At 49.0% G+C, this 17,537-nt stretch overlaps 1 protein-coding gene across 1 annotated transcript in view; it reads right to left on the reverse strand.

Moving 5' to 3' along the window:
* The window catches only part of ripk1 (receptor interacting serine/threonine kinase 1), a 38,079-nt gene extending 31,971 nt beyond the window's left edge, over positions 1-6,108 (reverse strand). The window contains exons 1-2 of the mRNA XM_033014704.1: positions 6,021-6,108; positions 2,712-2,909 (exon numbers count right to left, since the gene is read on the reverse strand). Coding sequence (XP_032870595.1) covers positions 2,712-2,878 — 167 coding nt within the window. The 5' untranslated portion in view covers positions 2,879-2,909; positions 6,021-6,108. The remainder of the gene's footprint in view (positions 1-2,711; positions 2,910-6,020) is intronic.
* Between the last annotated feature and the right edge of the window lie 11,429 nt (positions 6,109-17,537).

Here is a 17,537-nt window from a genome sequence, read left to right on the forward strand (position 1 = left end):
AGAGTATTGAGTATAGAAGTTGGGAGGTCATGTTGCAGTTGTATAAGACGTTGGTGAGACCTCATTTAGAATATTGTGTTCAGTTCTGGGCACCATGTTTCTTGGAAAGATATTGTCAAGCTTGAAAGGGTTCAGAGAAGATTTACGAGGATGTTGCCAGGACTAGAGGGTGTGAGCTATAGGGAGAGGTTGAGTAGGCTGGGTCTCTATTCCATGGAGCGCAGGAGGATGAGGGGTGATCTTATAGAGGTGTACAAAATCATGAGAGGAATAGATCGGGTAGATGCAGAGAGTTTTGCCCAGATTAGTAGAATCGAGGACCAGAGGACATGGGTTCAAGGTGAAGGGGAGAGGATTTAATAGGAATCTGAGGGTGGGAATCTGAGGGTGGGTGTGTGGAACAAGCTGCCAGAAGAGGTAGTTGAGGCTGGGACTATCCCATCGTTTAAGAAACAGTTAGACATGTACATGGACAGGTTTGGAGGGATATGGACCAAGTGCAGGCAGGTGGGACATGTTGGCCGGTGTGGACAAGTTGGGCCGAAGTTTCCACACTGTGACTCTATGACCTACAAAAGTGAATTAAAATTCCTTTGAACTAAACATGAAAAGAGACCTGATAGAAATAGATATTGTCAACAACACTGGGCCATCTATTGAGAAGATTGAACAGTGCAGCCTAACCCTACTTCCTTAGAAGGCTTAGGAAGTTCAGCATGTCCCCAACAACTCTCACCAACTTCTACAGATGCATCATAGGAAGCATTTAATAGAAGTGCATCACAGCTTGGTTTGCGAACAGCTCCATCCAAGACCGCAAGAAATTGCAGCGAATTGTAGATGCAGCCCAGACCATCGCACAAACCAACATCCCTTCCATTGACCATCTACACCTCACGCTGCCTCGGCAAGGCCAGCAGCATCATCAAGGACGAGTCGCACCCTGGTCACTCCCTCTTCTCCCCTCTGCCATCAGGCAAGAGGTACAGAAGTGTGAAAACGCACACCTCCAGATTCAGGGACAGTTTCTTCCCAGCTGTTATCAGGCAACTGAACCATCCTACCACAACCAGAGAACAGTCCTGAACTACTATCCACCTTTTTGGTGACCCTCGACCTATCCTTGATCGGACCTTGCTGGCCTTACCTTGCATTAAACATTATTGCTTTATCGTATATATACGCTGGAAACGGCTCGATTGTAATCATGTATTGTCTTTCCTCTGACTGGTTAGCAAGCAACAAAAGCTTTTCGATGTACCTCGGTACACGTGACAATAAACTAAACGGAACAGAGTACGGGACCAGGCCCTTCAGCCTTCAATGCCCGTACCGAACACGGAGCCAAGATACAAATTAATTTAATCTGCCTGTACATGATTCATTCCCTGCCGATCTAAAAGCCAATAGATGTTATTTTTTAGGGTGTCAACATATGGCATGTGGCAGGTGTTGAAAGGCTGGGTTGATCTATGTTCCAGTAAGGAGGAGAGATAATGTTCCCGTAAGGAGGAGGAGGTGGCCGATTGGGGAGCTGATTTGATTTTATTTTATTTTATTGTCATTGTCTTCAATTAAGAGACAACAACATTTTTTTCCCTTAGTCATACAAAAAATAAAATTTAAAAAACACAAAAACACAGAACACAGTAGTCCGCAACACAAACATCCCCACAGCGGCACCAAAGTTCCTCACTGTGAGGGAAGGAACCAAAGTCCAGTCAACCTCCTCGCCGATGTTCCCCAATGTTCACCCGTGGTCGGGGCCTCCCGAGCCCCCCGCAGTCGCCCGATGTTCAGGTCCTCTCGCCGGGAACGATGGGACCCCGATGTCAAACGGGAGAACATCCTCAGCAGCCCGGACCTGTGAATCGGCCACCTTCCACCGGAGTCCTCGGCTCCCGATGTCCACAGGCCGCGCTGGGCGGAGATTTGCGCTGGCGACCCCCGGCAAAGGGTCCCGGGACACCGCGATGTTAAAGTCAGTGCCGCCCGCATTGGGAGCTCCGCGATGTTGGAGCAGCGGCCCAACACTCCGGAGCTCCAAGCAGCGATCCCAGGTAAGGCCTCGTCTGCTCCGCGATGTATCGAGCGCAGCACCGCAGCTGCTGAAGCTCTGGTCCGGTCCCGGCAGGAAAGGCCGCGCCAATCCAGTTGGTAGGCCGCGAGGGGGGGGGGTGGGACAGTGCACGACTCAGGTAATAGTGACTGAAGGACGGTTCCCCCCTTACCCTACCCACATCCCCCCACGTAAAATACTGAAAAAAACCTAAAAAAAACCCAAAAAACACTAAACATAACGAAATAAAAAAAGATAACCAGAACGTGGGCGGAGGCAGCTTGTAACAGCGCCTCCGGGCCGTGGTGTGTGCTCGACCTGTTCCGACCATCCCAACCAGAGGGGCCTGTACATCGGGCCATCAATAGCGGTGACTACAGAGGGTCAGGGCCCCGACCACGAGTGAACAAGGGAGGAGCACTGTATGAACTGTATTGCCTTCCACCACAGTGAAGAATGCTGTGGTGGATGTCTGTTGAATTATGTTGTGTATTGTGTCCTTTTTAAATTTTAATGCAGCATGGTAAATTACATTTCACTGCACCTTATGGTGCATGTGACAAATACATTTGAACTTGAACTTGAATGGACCAGGGAGGTCCCGGAGTGGAGAGCGGGCGGAGATTGAGCCGTGGGGTGATGATCTACTTACTCCATGCGCTGCGGGCCTGTGTAGACTGTCTTTAAAACCACGAGCCCGTGATCTTTCCTGTGGCACAGCGAGACCATACCATATCCCCCGCCGCCCAAGAGCCGCTTCTCAATCAGCTCTTTGGAATCAATGTAGATCTCATCTAAAGACATGGCTGTTCCGGACATTCCTTTCCTCGCACCTGGGTGGCTTTAGTACCTGTTGCAAGACAGAGAACGATGCTTTAGTTTAGAGTCCAGGCCATCATAGAGTCTCCATTATGGTCTGGTTTAGCTCAGCCACCAAGCACGACATCCAGAGGCTGCAGCGAATCGTCCGATCAGCTGAGAAGGTCGTTGGCTGCAACCTTTCCCCCCCCCCCTCCATTCCTGCAAGGGCCAGGAAGCGAGCGGGCAAGATCATCTCTGACCCCTCACACCCTGGCCACAAACTCTTTGAATCACTTCCCTCTGGAGGGCGACTCCGGACTGTCAAAGCTGCCACAGCCAGACATAAAAACTGTTTTTATCCACGAGTAGTAGCTCTACACAATAACCAAAAATCTGTAGCCTCCTTTTGCTCTGGTATTTTATGTAATTCACATGTTTAATCATAAATGTTTTATTATTAATGTTTAATGTTTTATGCGTCATTCCTCACTGTATGTCGTGATGTCACTTGCTGGCGGAGCACCAAGGCAAATTCCTTGTATGTGAATATTTGGCAAATAAACTTATTCATTTATTCATTCATTCAGAATTGTGGACGCAGCCCAGACCATCGCACAAACCAACCTTCCTTCCGTTGACTCCGTCTACACCTCACGCTGCCTCGGCAAGGCCAGCAGCATCATCAAGGACCAGTCTCACCCCGGTCACTCCCTCTTCTCCCATCGGGCAAGAGGTACAGAAGTGTGACACCGCACACCTCCAGATTCAGGGACAGTTTCTTCCCAGCTGTGTTCAGGTAACTGAACCATCCTACCACAACCGGAGAGCAGCCCTGAGCTACTATCTACCTCATTGGTGACCCTCGCACTATCTTTAATCGGACTTTACTGGATTTTATTTTGCATTAAATGTTATTCACTTTATCCTGTATCTGTACACTGGACGGCTCAATTGCAATCAGGTATAGTTTTCCTGTTGACTGGTTAGCACGCAATGAAAGCTTTTCACTGTACCTCGGTACATGTGACAACAAACTACATACTTCAATAGATATGTACAATAGATATGTACGATAAACAAAGTAAATCTAAAAGCAAATCCAAGCCCAAAGTTCCTAGTTGCAACCAAGGCAGTTTATAGTCTAGTTTAGAGACACAGCGCGGAAACAGGCCTTCCGGCCCACCAAGTCCGCACCGACCAGCGATCCCCGCACACCAACACTATCCTACACACACCAGGGATAATTTACATTTGTACCAAGCCAATTAACCTACAAACCTGTACATGTTTGGAGCGTGGAAGGAAACCGGAGCACCCGGAGAAAACCCGCAGTCAGAGGGAGAACGTGCAAACTCCGTACACGCAACACCCGTAGTCGGGATCGAACCCGGGTCTCTGGCGCTGTGAAGCAGCGACTCTACCGCTGCGCCACCATGCCGGCCCAGTTCGTGGTTTAGTTGGTGTTCGTAGTGTTCAAAGGCCTGATAGCTGTGGGAAAGAAGTGGTGTGAGTGTGTGCGCTAGTGAGTGTGTCCACTAGTGGTGTGAGTATGTGTGTGCGAGTGAGTGTGTCCACTTGTGGCAGAGCGTGTGTCTTTGTGTGCGTGCGTGTGAGTGCATGAGTGCATGTATGCGACACGTGTGTGCACGGCTTGTGCATTTAAGTGTCCGCGTGTGTGTTTGTGCATGTATGTTTGTGGGTGTATGTGTTTGTGAATGCATGTGTCTATGTTTATGTGAGAGTACACATAAGCGTGTAAGACCGTGAAAGTGTACAACAGTGAAAGTTTGTAGGCGCCAGTGTGTGCGCGTGTTTGTGTTCTCCCGTTTCCGGAGGGTTCTCCCGACGCCGGAGCAGCATCGCCCGGTGAGAACGGCCTGGAACATCGGGCCGTCGCAGCGGCGACTGCGGAGGCCTCAATAGGCCCGACTATGGGTGGACATGGGGATGGGGACTGGACTTTGTGCCTTCCCTCATAATGGGAAACATTGTGGGGGGATGTTTTTTATGTTTATTGTTCAATTCTTTAATGTGTCTTATCTTTATCTGTGTGCTGCATGGCAAGACAAATTTCATTACACCAATTGGTGTACGTGACAAATAAATGTCCTTTGTGGGTGTAGGTGTGATTGTGTCTGTGTGATTGTACCTATGTGAATGAATGTGGTATCGATGTTTGTGTGTATGTGAGTGTCTGTATATGTGATGGTATGTTCATGTGTGTATGTGTATGTATGTTTGTTTGCATGTGATTGTGTGTATTTGTGTGTGAGTGTTTAAAGATACAGCAAGGAAACAGGCCCTTTGGCCCACAGAATCCGCGGAGAAAACCCACCCCGGACACGGGAGAACGTACAAACTCCGTACAGACTGCGCCCGTAGTCCGGATCGAACCCGGCACTGTAAGGCAGCAACTGTACCGCTGCGCCACCCATGCCGCACCTAATGTGTGTATGTGATTGTGTGTGTAAATGTGTGTGTCTGTGCATGTTTGTGTGTGTGTGCATGTATGTGATTGTGCGTGCATGTTTGTATGTATAAGTGTGTATGTGATTCTGTGTACACATGTGAATATATGTGTGTGTATGTGGTTGTGCGCATATGTGTATGTTTGTGTGTGATTATGTGTGTCTGATGGTATGTTTATGTGTAAATCCGTGATTTTATCTGAAGGTATGAGTGTGTGTGTGTGTGTGTGTGTGCCTGTGTGAGAGTGATTTTATGTGAGTGAGGCGGGGAGAGAGTGAGTGAGTGAGTGTGGGGAAGTTAGTGAGTGAGTGACTGGGTGGGTGAATGACAGGAGTGAGGAGGGGGAGTGAGTGAGTGTGTGTGAGTGAGAGTGAGTGTGTGTGTGAGAGTGAGTGTGTGTGAGAGAGTGAGTGTGTGTGAGAGAAAGAGTGAATGTGTGAGTGTGAGTACATTGTTACAAATGTTGTGTCAGTAATGGCTGTAACGGTGTTGGCCAGTGTTGGCAACATTCGCTCACTCCGCCGCCGCCGCCGCCGCCACCGCTTCCTGTAGCTTCCCCCTCCCCGCTCCGGCATCGCCCTCCGTGCCCCGGGACAGCCCCGGACAGCGGGTCCCGGCGACTGGAAACCCCGCTCCCGGTGCGACCTCACCCTGGCCCCGCCGCTGCCGCAGACCCCGAACCCCGACTCACCTGCCCCGTCCCCGGGCCCCGCCGCTGCCGCTCACACTCAACTTCCGCACTCACTCACAGGCACACACAGGCAGTCGCACAACGTACGACAAGCGCTCTCCCCGCCTCCTGGAAACCCCCAATGCAGCTGCCCCGCCTCTATCTGTCTCTCTTTCTTTGCCTCTCTCTGTCTCTCTCTCTCTCTCCATCTCTCCCTCTGGAGTGGTGGTGGAGGCAGTTACCTTGATGACGTTTAGGAGACTTTTGGATGGGTACATGAATATGGAGGGATATGGATCACATAGATGCAGGCAGATATGTGATGGGCCTGTTTCTGTGCTGTACCTTTCTATGAAACTGTTCCTCCTAATTTGCATTTCTTGTAAAAGTTTATGGTTACTGGTGTGGTAACGTTTGGAACTACAAGTTCATTTCCCCAGAAGGTGCTCGAGTAACTCAGCGGGTCAGGCAGCATCTGTGGAGAACATGGATAGGTGACGTTTCACAGAGTGCTGGAGTATCTCAGCGGGTCGGGCAGCATCTCTGGAGAACATGGATAGGTAACATTTTGGGTTGGGACCTTTCTTCAGACTGAAAGTTGAGTGGTGAAGAGCTGGAGATGAGAAAAGACTGACTGTATTGAGTTCCAATTTGCTGTAAGAAGGGATTTGGCCCGAAACGTTGCCTATTTCCTTCGCTCCATAGATGCTGCTGCACCCGCTGAGTTTCTCCAGCATTTTTGTGTACCTTTGCTGTAAATACTATTTTGTTTGGATTGAATAGTGTGTGCATTTTTTAATACTTGCCTGAATATTACTCAGATAAGGAACTTACAAACCTGTACATCTTGGGGAGGAAACCGGAGCACCCGGAGAAAACCCACGCGCTCACAGGGAGAACGTGCAAACTCCATACAGACAGCACCAGTGGTCAGGATCGAACTCGTGTCGCTGGCGCCACGAGGCAGCGGCTCGACCACTTGTGCATAAAAAAGCCCATATACCTTAGTGCCTCAGAATAAAAGGGTGCTCTTTTAGAATGGAGGTGAGGAGGAACTTCTTTAGTCAGAGGGTAGTTAATCTGTGGAACTCATTGCCATAGAGGGCTGTGGACACCAAGTCAGTGGATGTTTTTAAGGCAGAGATGGACACATTCTTGATTAGATCAGGTTAGAAGGCAGGAGAATGGGATTAAGAGGCAGAGATCGACCATGATTGAATGGCGGAGTAGACTCGATTGACCGAATGGCCTAAATCTATTCCTATAACTTATGAGGTGTTGTTCCTCCAATTAATGGTGATGTTTTGTGGAAAGTACACATTACAGAAGGGAATGTGCTGAAGGTCTTAAAATATAAAAATGTAGACCCACACCATCCTGGCCACTCACTCATCTCCCCGCTGCCTTCAGGTAGAAGGTACAGGAGCCTGAAATCTGCAACATCCAGGTTCAGGAATAGCTACTTCCCCACAGCCACCAGGCTATTAAACTCAGCTCTGTGTTTGTGTTTGTATAAACAAAACTCTGATCATTAATAGCCCATTGCACTTTATCTGTTTATTTATGTGTGTATATATACAGTGGCCTGCAAAAGTTTTCATACCCCTTGAACTTTTCCACATTTTGTCACGTTACAACCACAAACGTAAATATTTTATTGGGATTTTATGTGATAGACCAACACAAAGTGGTGCATAATTGTGAAGTGGAAGGAAAATGATACATGGTTTTCAAATTTGTTTACAAATGAAAAACTGAAAAGTGCGGCGTGCAAAAGTATTCAGCCCCCCTGAGTCAATACTTTGTAGAACCACCTTTCGCTGCAATTATAGCTGCAAGTCTTTTGGGGTATGTCTCTACCAGCTTTGCACATCTAGAGACTGAAATTTTTGCCCATTTTTCTTTGCAAAATAGCTCAAGCTCAGTCAGATTGGATGGAGAGCGTCTGCGAACAGCAATTTTCAAGTCTTGCCAGAGATTCTCAATTGGATTTAGGTGTGGACTTTGACTGGGCCATTCTAACACATGAATATGCTTTGATCTAAACCATTCCATTGTAGCTCTGGCTGTATGTTTAGGGTCGTTGCCCTGCTGGAAGGTGAACCTCCGCCCCAGTCTCAAGTCTTTTGCAGACTCTAACAGGTTTTCTTCCAAGATTGCCCTGTATTTGGCTCCATCCATCTTCCCATCAACTCTGACCAGCTTCCCTGTCCCTGCTGAAGAAAAGCATCCCCACAGCATGATGCTGCCACCACCATGTTTCACAGTAGGGATGGTGTGTTCAGGGTGATGTGCAGTGTTAGTTTTCCGCCACAAATAGCGTTTTTCATTTAGGCCAAAAACTTCAATTTTGGTCTCATCTGACCAGAGCACCTTCCTCCACATGTTTGCTGTGTCCCCCACATGGCTTGTCGCAAACTGCAAACGGGACTTCTTATGGCTTTTTTTCAACAATGGCTTTCTTCTTGCCACTCTTCCATAAAGGCCCGATTTGTGGAGTGCACGACTAATAGTTGTCCTGTGGACAGATTCTCCCACCTGAGCTGTGGATCTCTGCAGCTCCTACATGGGCCTCTTAGCTGCTTCTCTGATCAATGCTCTCCTTGCCCGGCCTGTCGGTTTAGGTGGACGGCCATGTCTTGGTAGGTTTGCAGTTGTGCCATACTCTTTCCATTTTCGGATGATGGATTGAACAGTGCTCCGTGAGATGTTCAAAGCTTGGGATATTTTTTTATAACCTAACCCTGCTTTAAACTTCTCCACAACTTTATCCCTGACCTGTCTGGTGTGTTCCTTGGGCTTCATGATGCTGTTTGTTCACTAATGTTCTCTAACAAACCTTTGAGGCCTACTTCTTCTTCTTCTATGTGGTGTTTTTTGGCGGTTGGCAAACAACTTTTTTGGTGCATTACCGCCACCAACTGGCATGGAGTGTGGATCAAACAACACCATTACATATACTAATAACCTATATCCTTCCGAACAAATTGGTTACCCTAAGAAAATGCAACAGGATTTGATAGCACTTATATGAACTTCCTTGCAAAATATCTACCAAATCAAATTGTATTCTTTCTTTTCTGAACTGCTCACTCATCCGTTCTCTCTCCTCCTCATACCTCTCACAATGTACAATGACATGCTCTATTGTCTCTTCTTGCCCACAGTATTCACATCTACCTGTATTATGCTTGCCTATTATAAAAAGTGTACTGTTCAGACCAGTGTGTCAGAATCTAATTCTTGAGATTACTGTCTCCTCTTTTCTGTTTTTTCCTGCACATCTCATTTCTCCCACTTTCCCTTTGAGGCCTTCACAGAACAGCTGTATTTATACTGAGATTAGATTACACACAAGTGGACTCTATTCACTAATTAGGTGACTTCTGAAGGCAATTGGTTGCACTGGATTTTATTTAGGGGTATCAGAGTAAAGGGGGCTGAATACTTTTGCACGCCACACTTTTCAGTTTTTTATTTGTAAAAAAATTTGAAAACCATGTATCATTTTCCTTCCACTTCACAATTATGCGCCACTTTGTGTTGGTCTATCACATAAAATCCCAATAAAATACATTTACGTTTGTGGTTGTAACGTGACAAAATGTGGAAAAGTTCAAGGGGTATGAATACTTTTGCAAGCCACTGTATATTCATTGGTATATGGTCACACTGATCTGTTCTGTATTTATTTATGCCGACTATATTCTGTTGTGCTGAAGCAAAGCAAGAATTTCATTGTCCTATCAGGGACACATCACAATAAACTCTCTTGAATCTTGAGATAATTTCCCTGGACCCAATTAAGGAAACGGAGCACCCGGGGAAAACCCACGCAGGTCACGGGGAGAACGTGCAAACTCCATACAGACAGCGCCCGTAGTCAGGATTGAACCCGTGTCTCTGGCGCTGTGAGGCAGCAACTCTACCACTGCGCCACCGTGACGCCTTGCCAGGTTAGTCTGGGAGGTTAGATCTCATGGTTCCAGGATGAACTAGCCAATTGGTTACTAAACTGGCTTTAAGGTGTTTCAATATGTGTTTAGTTTTGTTTATTGTCACGTCTACTGAGGTACACGGAAAAGCATAAGGGAATCAAGGGATATGGGGAAAAAGCTGGAACAGGGTACTAATTCTGGATGATCAGCCATGGTTATATTGAATTGCGGAGCTCTCGAAGGGCCAAATGGCCTACTTCTGCACCTACTTTCTAAGTTACTGTTTCTATCTCTGGAGAACATGGATAGGTGACCTTTTGATTACAATCGAGCCGTCCACAGTGTACAGAGACAGGACAAAGGGAATAGTGTTTGGTGCAAGATAAAGTCCAGTAAAGTTCGATTAAAGTTAGCTCAAAGATCTCCAAAGAGGTAGATGGGAGGTCAGGACCGCTCTCTAGTTGGTGATAGGACGGTTCAGTTGCCTGATAACAGCTGGGAAGAAACTGACCCTGAATCTGGAGGTGTGCGTTTTCACACTTCTGTACCTCTTGCCTGATGGGAGAGGGGAGAAGAGGGAGTGGCCAGGGTCCTGCATTATGCTGCTGGCCTTGCCGAGGCAGCGTGAGGTATAAATGGAGTCAATGGGAGGGAGGCTGGTTTGGGTGATGGTCTGGGCTGCGTCTGCAATTCTCTACAATTTCTACCGGTCTACGAAGGAGTTTTTTCCAAACCAAGCTGTGGTGAATCCCAATAAAATTATTTCTATTGTTATATGGGTAAGTAGAATGAAGCGCATTTTCAATGAAAATTCATACTTGCATCAGCTTCACAGGCACATATACAGAGATGAACAGACAAAGATGAGTCAGTGGGTGGTGGCAGAGGATTGCTTTTTACTGGAGGACTGTAATGCATGCTTTGCCACTGGGACTGGTGCTGGGTCCACTGTTGTTTGTCATTTTGTTTACTGTAGCTTAGAGATACAGCTCTTCGGCTCACGGAGTCTGCGCAGACCAGCGATCTGCGCACACTAGCACTGTGCCACACACACGAGAGACAATTCTCAACTATACCAAGCTGATTAACCTACCAACCTGCACGTCTTTGTAATGTGGGAATAAACCGGTGATCCCGGAGAAAACCCACGCAGGTCACGGGGAGAACGTACAAACTCCGTACAGACAGCATCCGTAGTCAGGATGGAACCCGTGTCTCTGGCGCTGTGAGGCAGCAACTCTACTGCTGCGCCACTGAATATTTACTATGTGGATGAGTTTATTTTCATATGCACAAATACAGTCATACCGTCAAAAGGAATAGGAGTAGAATTAGGCCATTCGGCCCATCATGTCTACTGCGCCATTCAATCATGGCTGATCTATATCTCCCTCCTAACCCTATTCTCCTGCCTTCTTCCCATAACCCCTGACACCCGCACTATATCAAAAATCCATCTATCCACTGACATGGCCTCCACAGCCGTCTGTGGCAAAAAAATCCACAGATTCACCACCCTCTGACTCAAGAAATTCCTCCTAATCTCCTTCCTAGAGGAATGTCCTTCAACTCTGAGGCTGTGACCTCTGGTCCTAGGCTTTCCCACTAGTGGAAACATCCTCTCCACATCCACTCTATCCAGGCCTTTCACTATTCTGTATGTATCAATAAGGTCCCCTTCTTTCTTCTAAACTCCAGCGAGTACAGGCCCAGTGCCGTCAAACGCTCATCATATGCTAACCCACTCATCCGCAGTTCCTGAATCTGCAGTTCCTTCCCACAGGTGCTGAAATACCTCTTGGACATGAGTAAGAATTGGAAATGAAGAGCAAATTCTTATTAAATCATCACACAGGTCACTCATGTGGACTGAGTTCCCACACCAAGAGTGGAATAATTCAGCGGGTCAGGCAGCATCTCTGGGGGAAAGGAATAGGTGACGTTTCTGGCCAAGATCTTCAGGACAGTTGGGATCCCTTTAGTTGCTGCGGCAAGGCATGGCATTGCACGTTGCTGTACTGCAGGGCGGCGCTGTTGAGCTGCTGCCTCACAGGGCCAGAGACCCAGGTTCAATCCTGACCATGGGTGCTGTCTGTGTGAAGTTTGCACGTTCCACCTGTGACCACGTGGGCTTCCTCCCGGTGCTCCAATTTACTCCCACCACCCAAAAAACTTCCGGTTTATTGTCCCTCAGTAAATTGTCCCTTGTGCGCAGCACGTAACGCAGAAAATAAGTGCAGGGGTAGGCCACTCGGCCCCTCGAGCCAGCACCGCCATTCAACATGATTATGGCTGAACATCCAAAATCAGTATCCCGCTCCTGCCCACTCCCCATATCCCCCGACTACACCAGCCCAAAGACCTCTCCCAGACTGGCACTTGCCTGGACCGCCAGAAAGAACGCCAGTCTATGGAACTTTTACTGACATTTACTGTGAAAGTCCCAGTGAGTTACTCCAGCATGTCATTTCTATCTTTCTCGTTCTATACAGCCCTTGCTCAGCAGCAGAATGGCAACACATGTAAACTCAACTCCCTTATACTCTGGAGTTCAGAAGGATGAGAGGGAATCTTATTGAAACATATAAGATTATTAAGGGTTTGGACACGTTAGAGGCAGGAAACATGTTCCCGATGTTGGGGGATTCCAGAACCAGGGGCCACAGTTTAAGACCTACAACGAGGCGTACAATCAGTTAAATTAGTCAGGAGACAATAGACAATAGGTGCAGGAGTGGGCCATTCGGCCCTTCGAGCCAGCACCGCCATTCAATGTGATCATGGCTGATCATCCCCAATCAGTACTGTGTGTGTGTGAAGTTTGCACGTTCCACCTGTGACCACGTGGGCTTCCTCCCGGTGTCCTGCCGTCTCCCCATTTCCCCTGACTCCGCTATTTTTAAGAGCCCTATCTAGCTCTCTCTTGAAAGCATCCAGAGAACAGAGAATCCAGAGGACAGTAGAACTGTAGTCAGTACATGCTGGAGTAACTCAGCGGGTCAGGCAGCATCTCTGGAGGTGTCAGTGTGTCTGGAGACACAGGTGCAATAGATACATAGACAATAGGTGCAGGAGTAGGCCATTCGACCCTACAAACCAGCACCGCCATTCAATGTGATCATGGCTGATCATCCAAAATTAGTACCCTGTTCCTGCCTTCTCCCCATATCCCTTGATTCCGCTAGCCCTAAGAGCTCTATCTAAATCTCTTTTGAATGCATCCAGTGAATCGGCCTCCACCGCCTCCTGAGGCAGCGAATTCCACAAAGGTTATGGGGAGAAGGCAGCGGGATAGGGGTGTAGACGATGGGCTGAAAGGCCTTACTCTACTATCACTTATGAGAACATGGACGGGTGACGTTTCGGGGTCAAGACATTTCCTCAGAGTGAGACTGAAGAAGGGTCGTGACCCAAAACGTCCCCCACTCCTTCTCTCCGGAGATGCTGCCTGTCCGTCCCGCTGAGTTACTCCAGCATTGTGTGTCTATCTTCAGACTGAGAGTCCTGGGAGAGGGAAACGAGAGATATAGAACAAATGAATGAAAGATATGCAACAAAAAGAAGTGACGACGGTAAAGAAAACAGACATTTGTAGCTGTGGGCGAGGTGAAGATAGAGTCACAGACGCAACAATGATAAAAAATCAGTTGGTGGCAAACAACGATAAAAATCACACCAAACAAAAACAAGAGCTGAACTATCGCAGCCATTAACTTTCAGAGTATTGGGAGAAAGGTAGCTGGATTCCACGCCGTCATTGACTGTAAATCTCCTGACATAACCCTTGGCTCAGAGTCATCGTTAGACAAGAACGTTTCTTCCTCAGAAATTTTCCCCAGCTACTACCAAGTGACTAGAAAAGACAGGAGGAACACAAGGTGTAGATTAACCTTTATTATTCCATGCCATTTATATTCAAACATATAAGATTATTAAGGGTTTGGACACGCTAGAGGCAGGAAACATGTTGGGGGAGTCCAGAACCAGGTGCCACAGTTTAAGAATAAGGGGTAAGCCATTTAGAATGGAGATGAGGAAACACTTTTTCTCACAGAGAGTGGTGAGTTTGTGGAATTCTCTGCATCAGAGGGCGGTGGAGGCAGGTTCTCTGGATACTTTCAAGAGAGAGCTAGATAGGGCTCTTAAAGATAGCGGAGTCAAGGGATATGGGGAGAAGGCAGGAACGGGGTACTGATTGTGGATGATCAGCCATGATCACATTGAATGGCGGTGCAGGCTCCAAGGGCCAAATGGCCAACTCCTGCACCTATTGTCTATTGTCTATCTCCACTACACATATATGCATGCCACCCATTACATGGTATTACCGTACTACACTAACGCTGACAGCCTGCTGTATGCTGACCTTCATGAGCACGGCTGTGCTGTTGAAATGCTCTGTATTTCTGAATGGAATAAAGACCTATGTTTCACCATGTGTGTTGTAGTGGATCATTCACGAACACAAGGGGAGGTGGCGGTGTTTTCATCGCCATTCAAGACACCATCCCGCGATCGAAAGACCTGACTTGACTCAAGAAGGAAGTGAACAGGTGTGGTGCCAGCTACCTGACGAGCCCCGAAAACATCTTTGTTGGGAGCTACTACTGTTCCCCCACCTGCTAGAGACGAACGAGACTTGTTAGACAAGAATGCTCAGCGGGTGAGGCAGCATCTATGGAGCGAAGGAATAGGTGACGTTTCGGGTCGAGATCCTTCTCTCCACAGTGGCACTTGCACGCCCGGTACAGCAGGTGACAGTGCTGCGCCAGGCTAAGACACAGAGTGCTGGAGTAACTCAGCGGGTCAGGCAGCATCAATGGAGCCAAGGAATAGGTGGCATTTCGGGCGGACACCCTTCTTCAGACCAAAGATCATAGAGGAGGTATGATCATAGAGGAGGTATGAGACTCCTCTATGTTCTTTGCTTCAGACTGATGTGGGGGTGGGGGGGCGGGAAGAAGAAAGGAAGAGGCGGAGGCAGTAGCTGTGGGAGAGCTGGGAAGGGGAGGGGAAGGAGGGAGAAAGCAAAGACCAAAGCGGAGCAAGATGGGTTACTCTCACGCAAACGTGTAGTCCGCTCATCGGCGGATTCATGGGCGATTTATGACCCATTTTAGCAACCTGCCCCCGCCATCTTGTTCCGCCATCTTGCTTCCGGCCAAAGATTGGATCCGCAGCGGGGAGAGGGAGTGTGGGGGCCCGGGGCAGCGGGGAGAGGGAGTGCGGGGCCCGGGGCAGCGGGGAGAGGGAGTGTGGGGGCCCGGGGCAGCGGGGAGAGGGAGTGCGGGGCCCGGGGCAGCGGGGAGAGGGAGTGCGGGGCCCGAGGCAGCGGGGAGAGGGAGTGCGGGGCCCGGGGCAGCGGGGAGAGGGAGTGCGGGGCCCGGGGCAGCGGGGAGAGGGAGTGCGGGGCCCGGGACAGCGGGGAGAGGGAGTGCGGGGCCCGGGGCAGCGGGGAGAGGGAGTGCGGGGCAGCGGGGAGAGGGAGGGCGGGGCCCGGGGCAGCGGGGAGAGGGGGTGCGGGGCCCGGGGCAGCGGGGAGAGGGAGTGCGGGGCCCGGGACAGCGGGGAGAGGGAGTGCGGGGCCCGGAGCAGCGGGGAGAGGGAGTGCGGGGCAGCGGGGAGAGGGAGAGGGGCATAGGAGGGGGGGAGACATTGTAGTGAGGGGGCAGGCGAGGGAGTGCCGGGGGGGGATAGGGCCTAGTGTGTGTGAAGTTGCGGGGAGGTTTACAATGTTTCTTATTTACAATGTTTCTTATTTAATGTCCCTTGTCTAGTCTGAAATAAAGTGCATCATTGGATCAGAAGAAATATAATTGTGTGTGTTATATGATTATATACATTTATATCACATTCATGTATGTGTGTTTATAAACATTTTATTCTTTAACAAGGATTAACAGAAGTATGAACTAACAGAATTATGAATCTAACCCTATATCACGCACAAAAACTTCCCCCGCAATGTCAATTACCCTGCGAGTCGGGTCGGTTCCGGTTACTACAAAATCAACCCAAACACTGCTTGTGAGCCATTTAAAAAGAAATGATTTAAAAAACATTAAAAAAGACAATTACCAGAGTCAAATTTTATTGTTGACAAGAAGTATGAACTGACAGATTTATGAATCTAACCCACACAAACTGTTGCCCCACAACATTGATTACACTGGGAGTCGGGTCGGGTCAGGTAGGTTCAGGTTACTAAAATGGGCGGGGAAAATGCCCAGGATCCCCTCCATAGCGTACTACACGTCAGCCCATTGCATTTCGCAGGAGTAGCCTATCTTGCTCCGCTATAGGATCTTTGGCAAAGACTGCCTGAAATTGGAGAAGTCAATGTTCATACCGCTGGAGTGTAAACTGCCCAAGCGGAATATGAGGTGCTGCTCCTCCAATTTACAGTGGGCCTCACTCTGGCCATGGAAGAGGCCCAGGACAGAAAGGTCAGATTGGGAATGGGAGGTGGAGTTGAAGTGCTGAGCCACAGGGAGATCAGGTTGGTTAATGTGAACTGAGTGGAGATCATGTATTGTATATATTCATTTTTCGAATAAATTCTATTTTGAAATTAAAAAAAAAGAACTGAGTGTAGGTGTCGGGCGAAGCGATCGCCAAGCCTGCACTTGGTCTCACCGATGTAGAACAGTTGACACCTAGAGCAGCGGATGCAATAGATGAGGTTGGAGGAGGTGCAGGTGAATCTCTGCCTCACCTGGAAAGACTGCTTGGGTCCTTGGATGGAGTCGAGGGGGGAGGTAAAGCGACAAGTGTAGCATTTCCTCCGGTTGCAAACATGGTGCTTGAGATAATGGCCTGGTGCTCGTCTGTGGGGTCATGGTCAAAGGATAATCCAGAAGTGGCGGTGCTGCCCACGCAGCTGCGGCTCACGCAGCTGCGGCTCGCCTGCAGTCCGTCTGTCTTTATCATTTTTTTGTTTTCTTTTGTCTTGTTGGACGTATGTTTTCGTTTATTTTTAGTTGTGTATGTGTGGGGGGCGGGGGAAACTTGTTTTAGTCTCTTCCTTCGGGGGGGGTGATGCGACCTTTTCTTTGTCGTAACCCCGTCTCCGTCTCCGATGAGGCCTAATCGCGGAGCTGGCGGCCTCCAACTGGAACCGACCTCGAGGCTCCGGAGGCAGAGTCAGGACTCACCATCGCGAAGCTGGCCGACTTCGGGGCTGTGGTGGCGCTGCGGCGGCGGCCCGACTTCGGAGCCTCGGAGGCTTCGGCCGCGGGCCCAGTGGACGGCAACATCGGGAGCTCGCAGGTCCCAGGTTGGTGACCGATTCTCCGGAGCTCCCCCAACAACAGCTTCGTCCGCTGGACTGGAGGGTGGCAGCTTCATCCGCCCCGGGCCACGGAGTTTGAACCGGCCCGTTCGCGGAGCGCGTATTCGGCCGCGGGTCTTACTTACCATCACCCGGCGGAGGGCCCAACATCGAAAGCCTGGATCGCCTCAACGCAGAGGGAGAACAAGGAAGGAGAGACAAGGACTTTAAGACTTTTGCCTTCCATCACGGTGAGGAGGTGCCTGGTAGACTCACTGTGGTGGATGTTAAACTGTGTTAAGTGTGTGTTCTGTTATTTTATTCTCTGTT

This window comes from Amblyraja radiata, chromosome 2 (assembly GCF_010909765.2).
Source record: "Amblyraja radiata isolate CabotCenter1 chromosome 2, sAmbRad1.1.pri, whole genome shotgun sequence".
Taxonomy (NCBI): Eukaryota; Metazoa; Chordata; class Chondrichthyes; order Rajiformes; family Rajidae; genus Amblyraja; species Amblyraja radiata.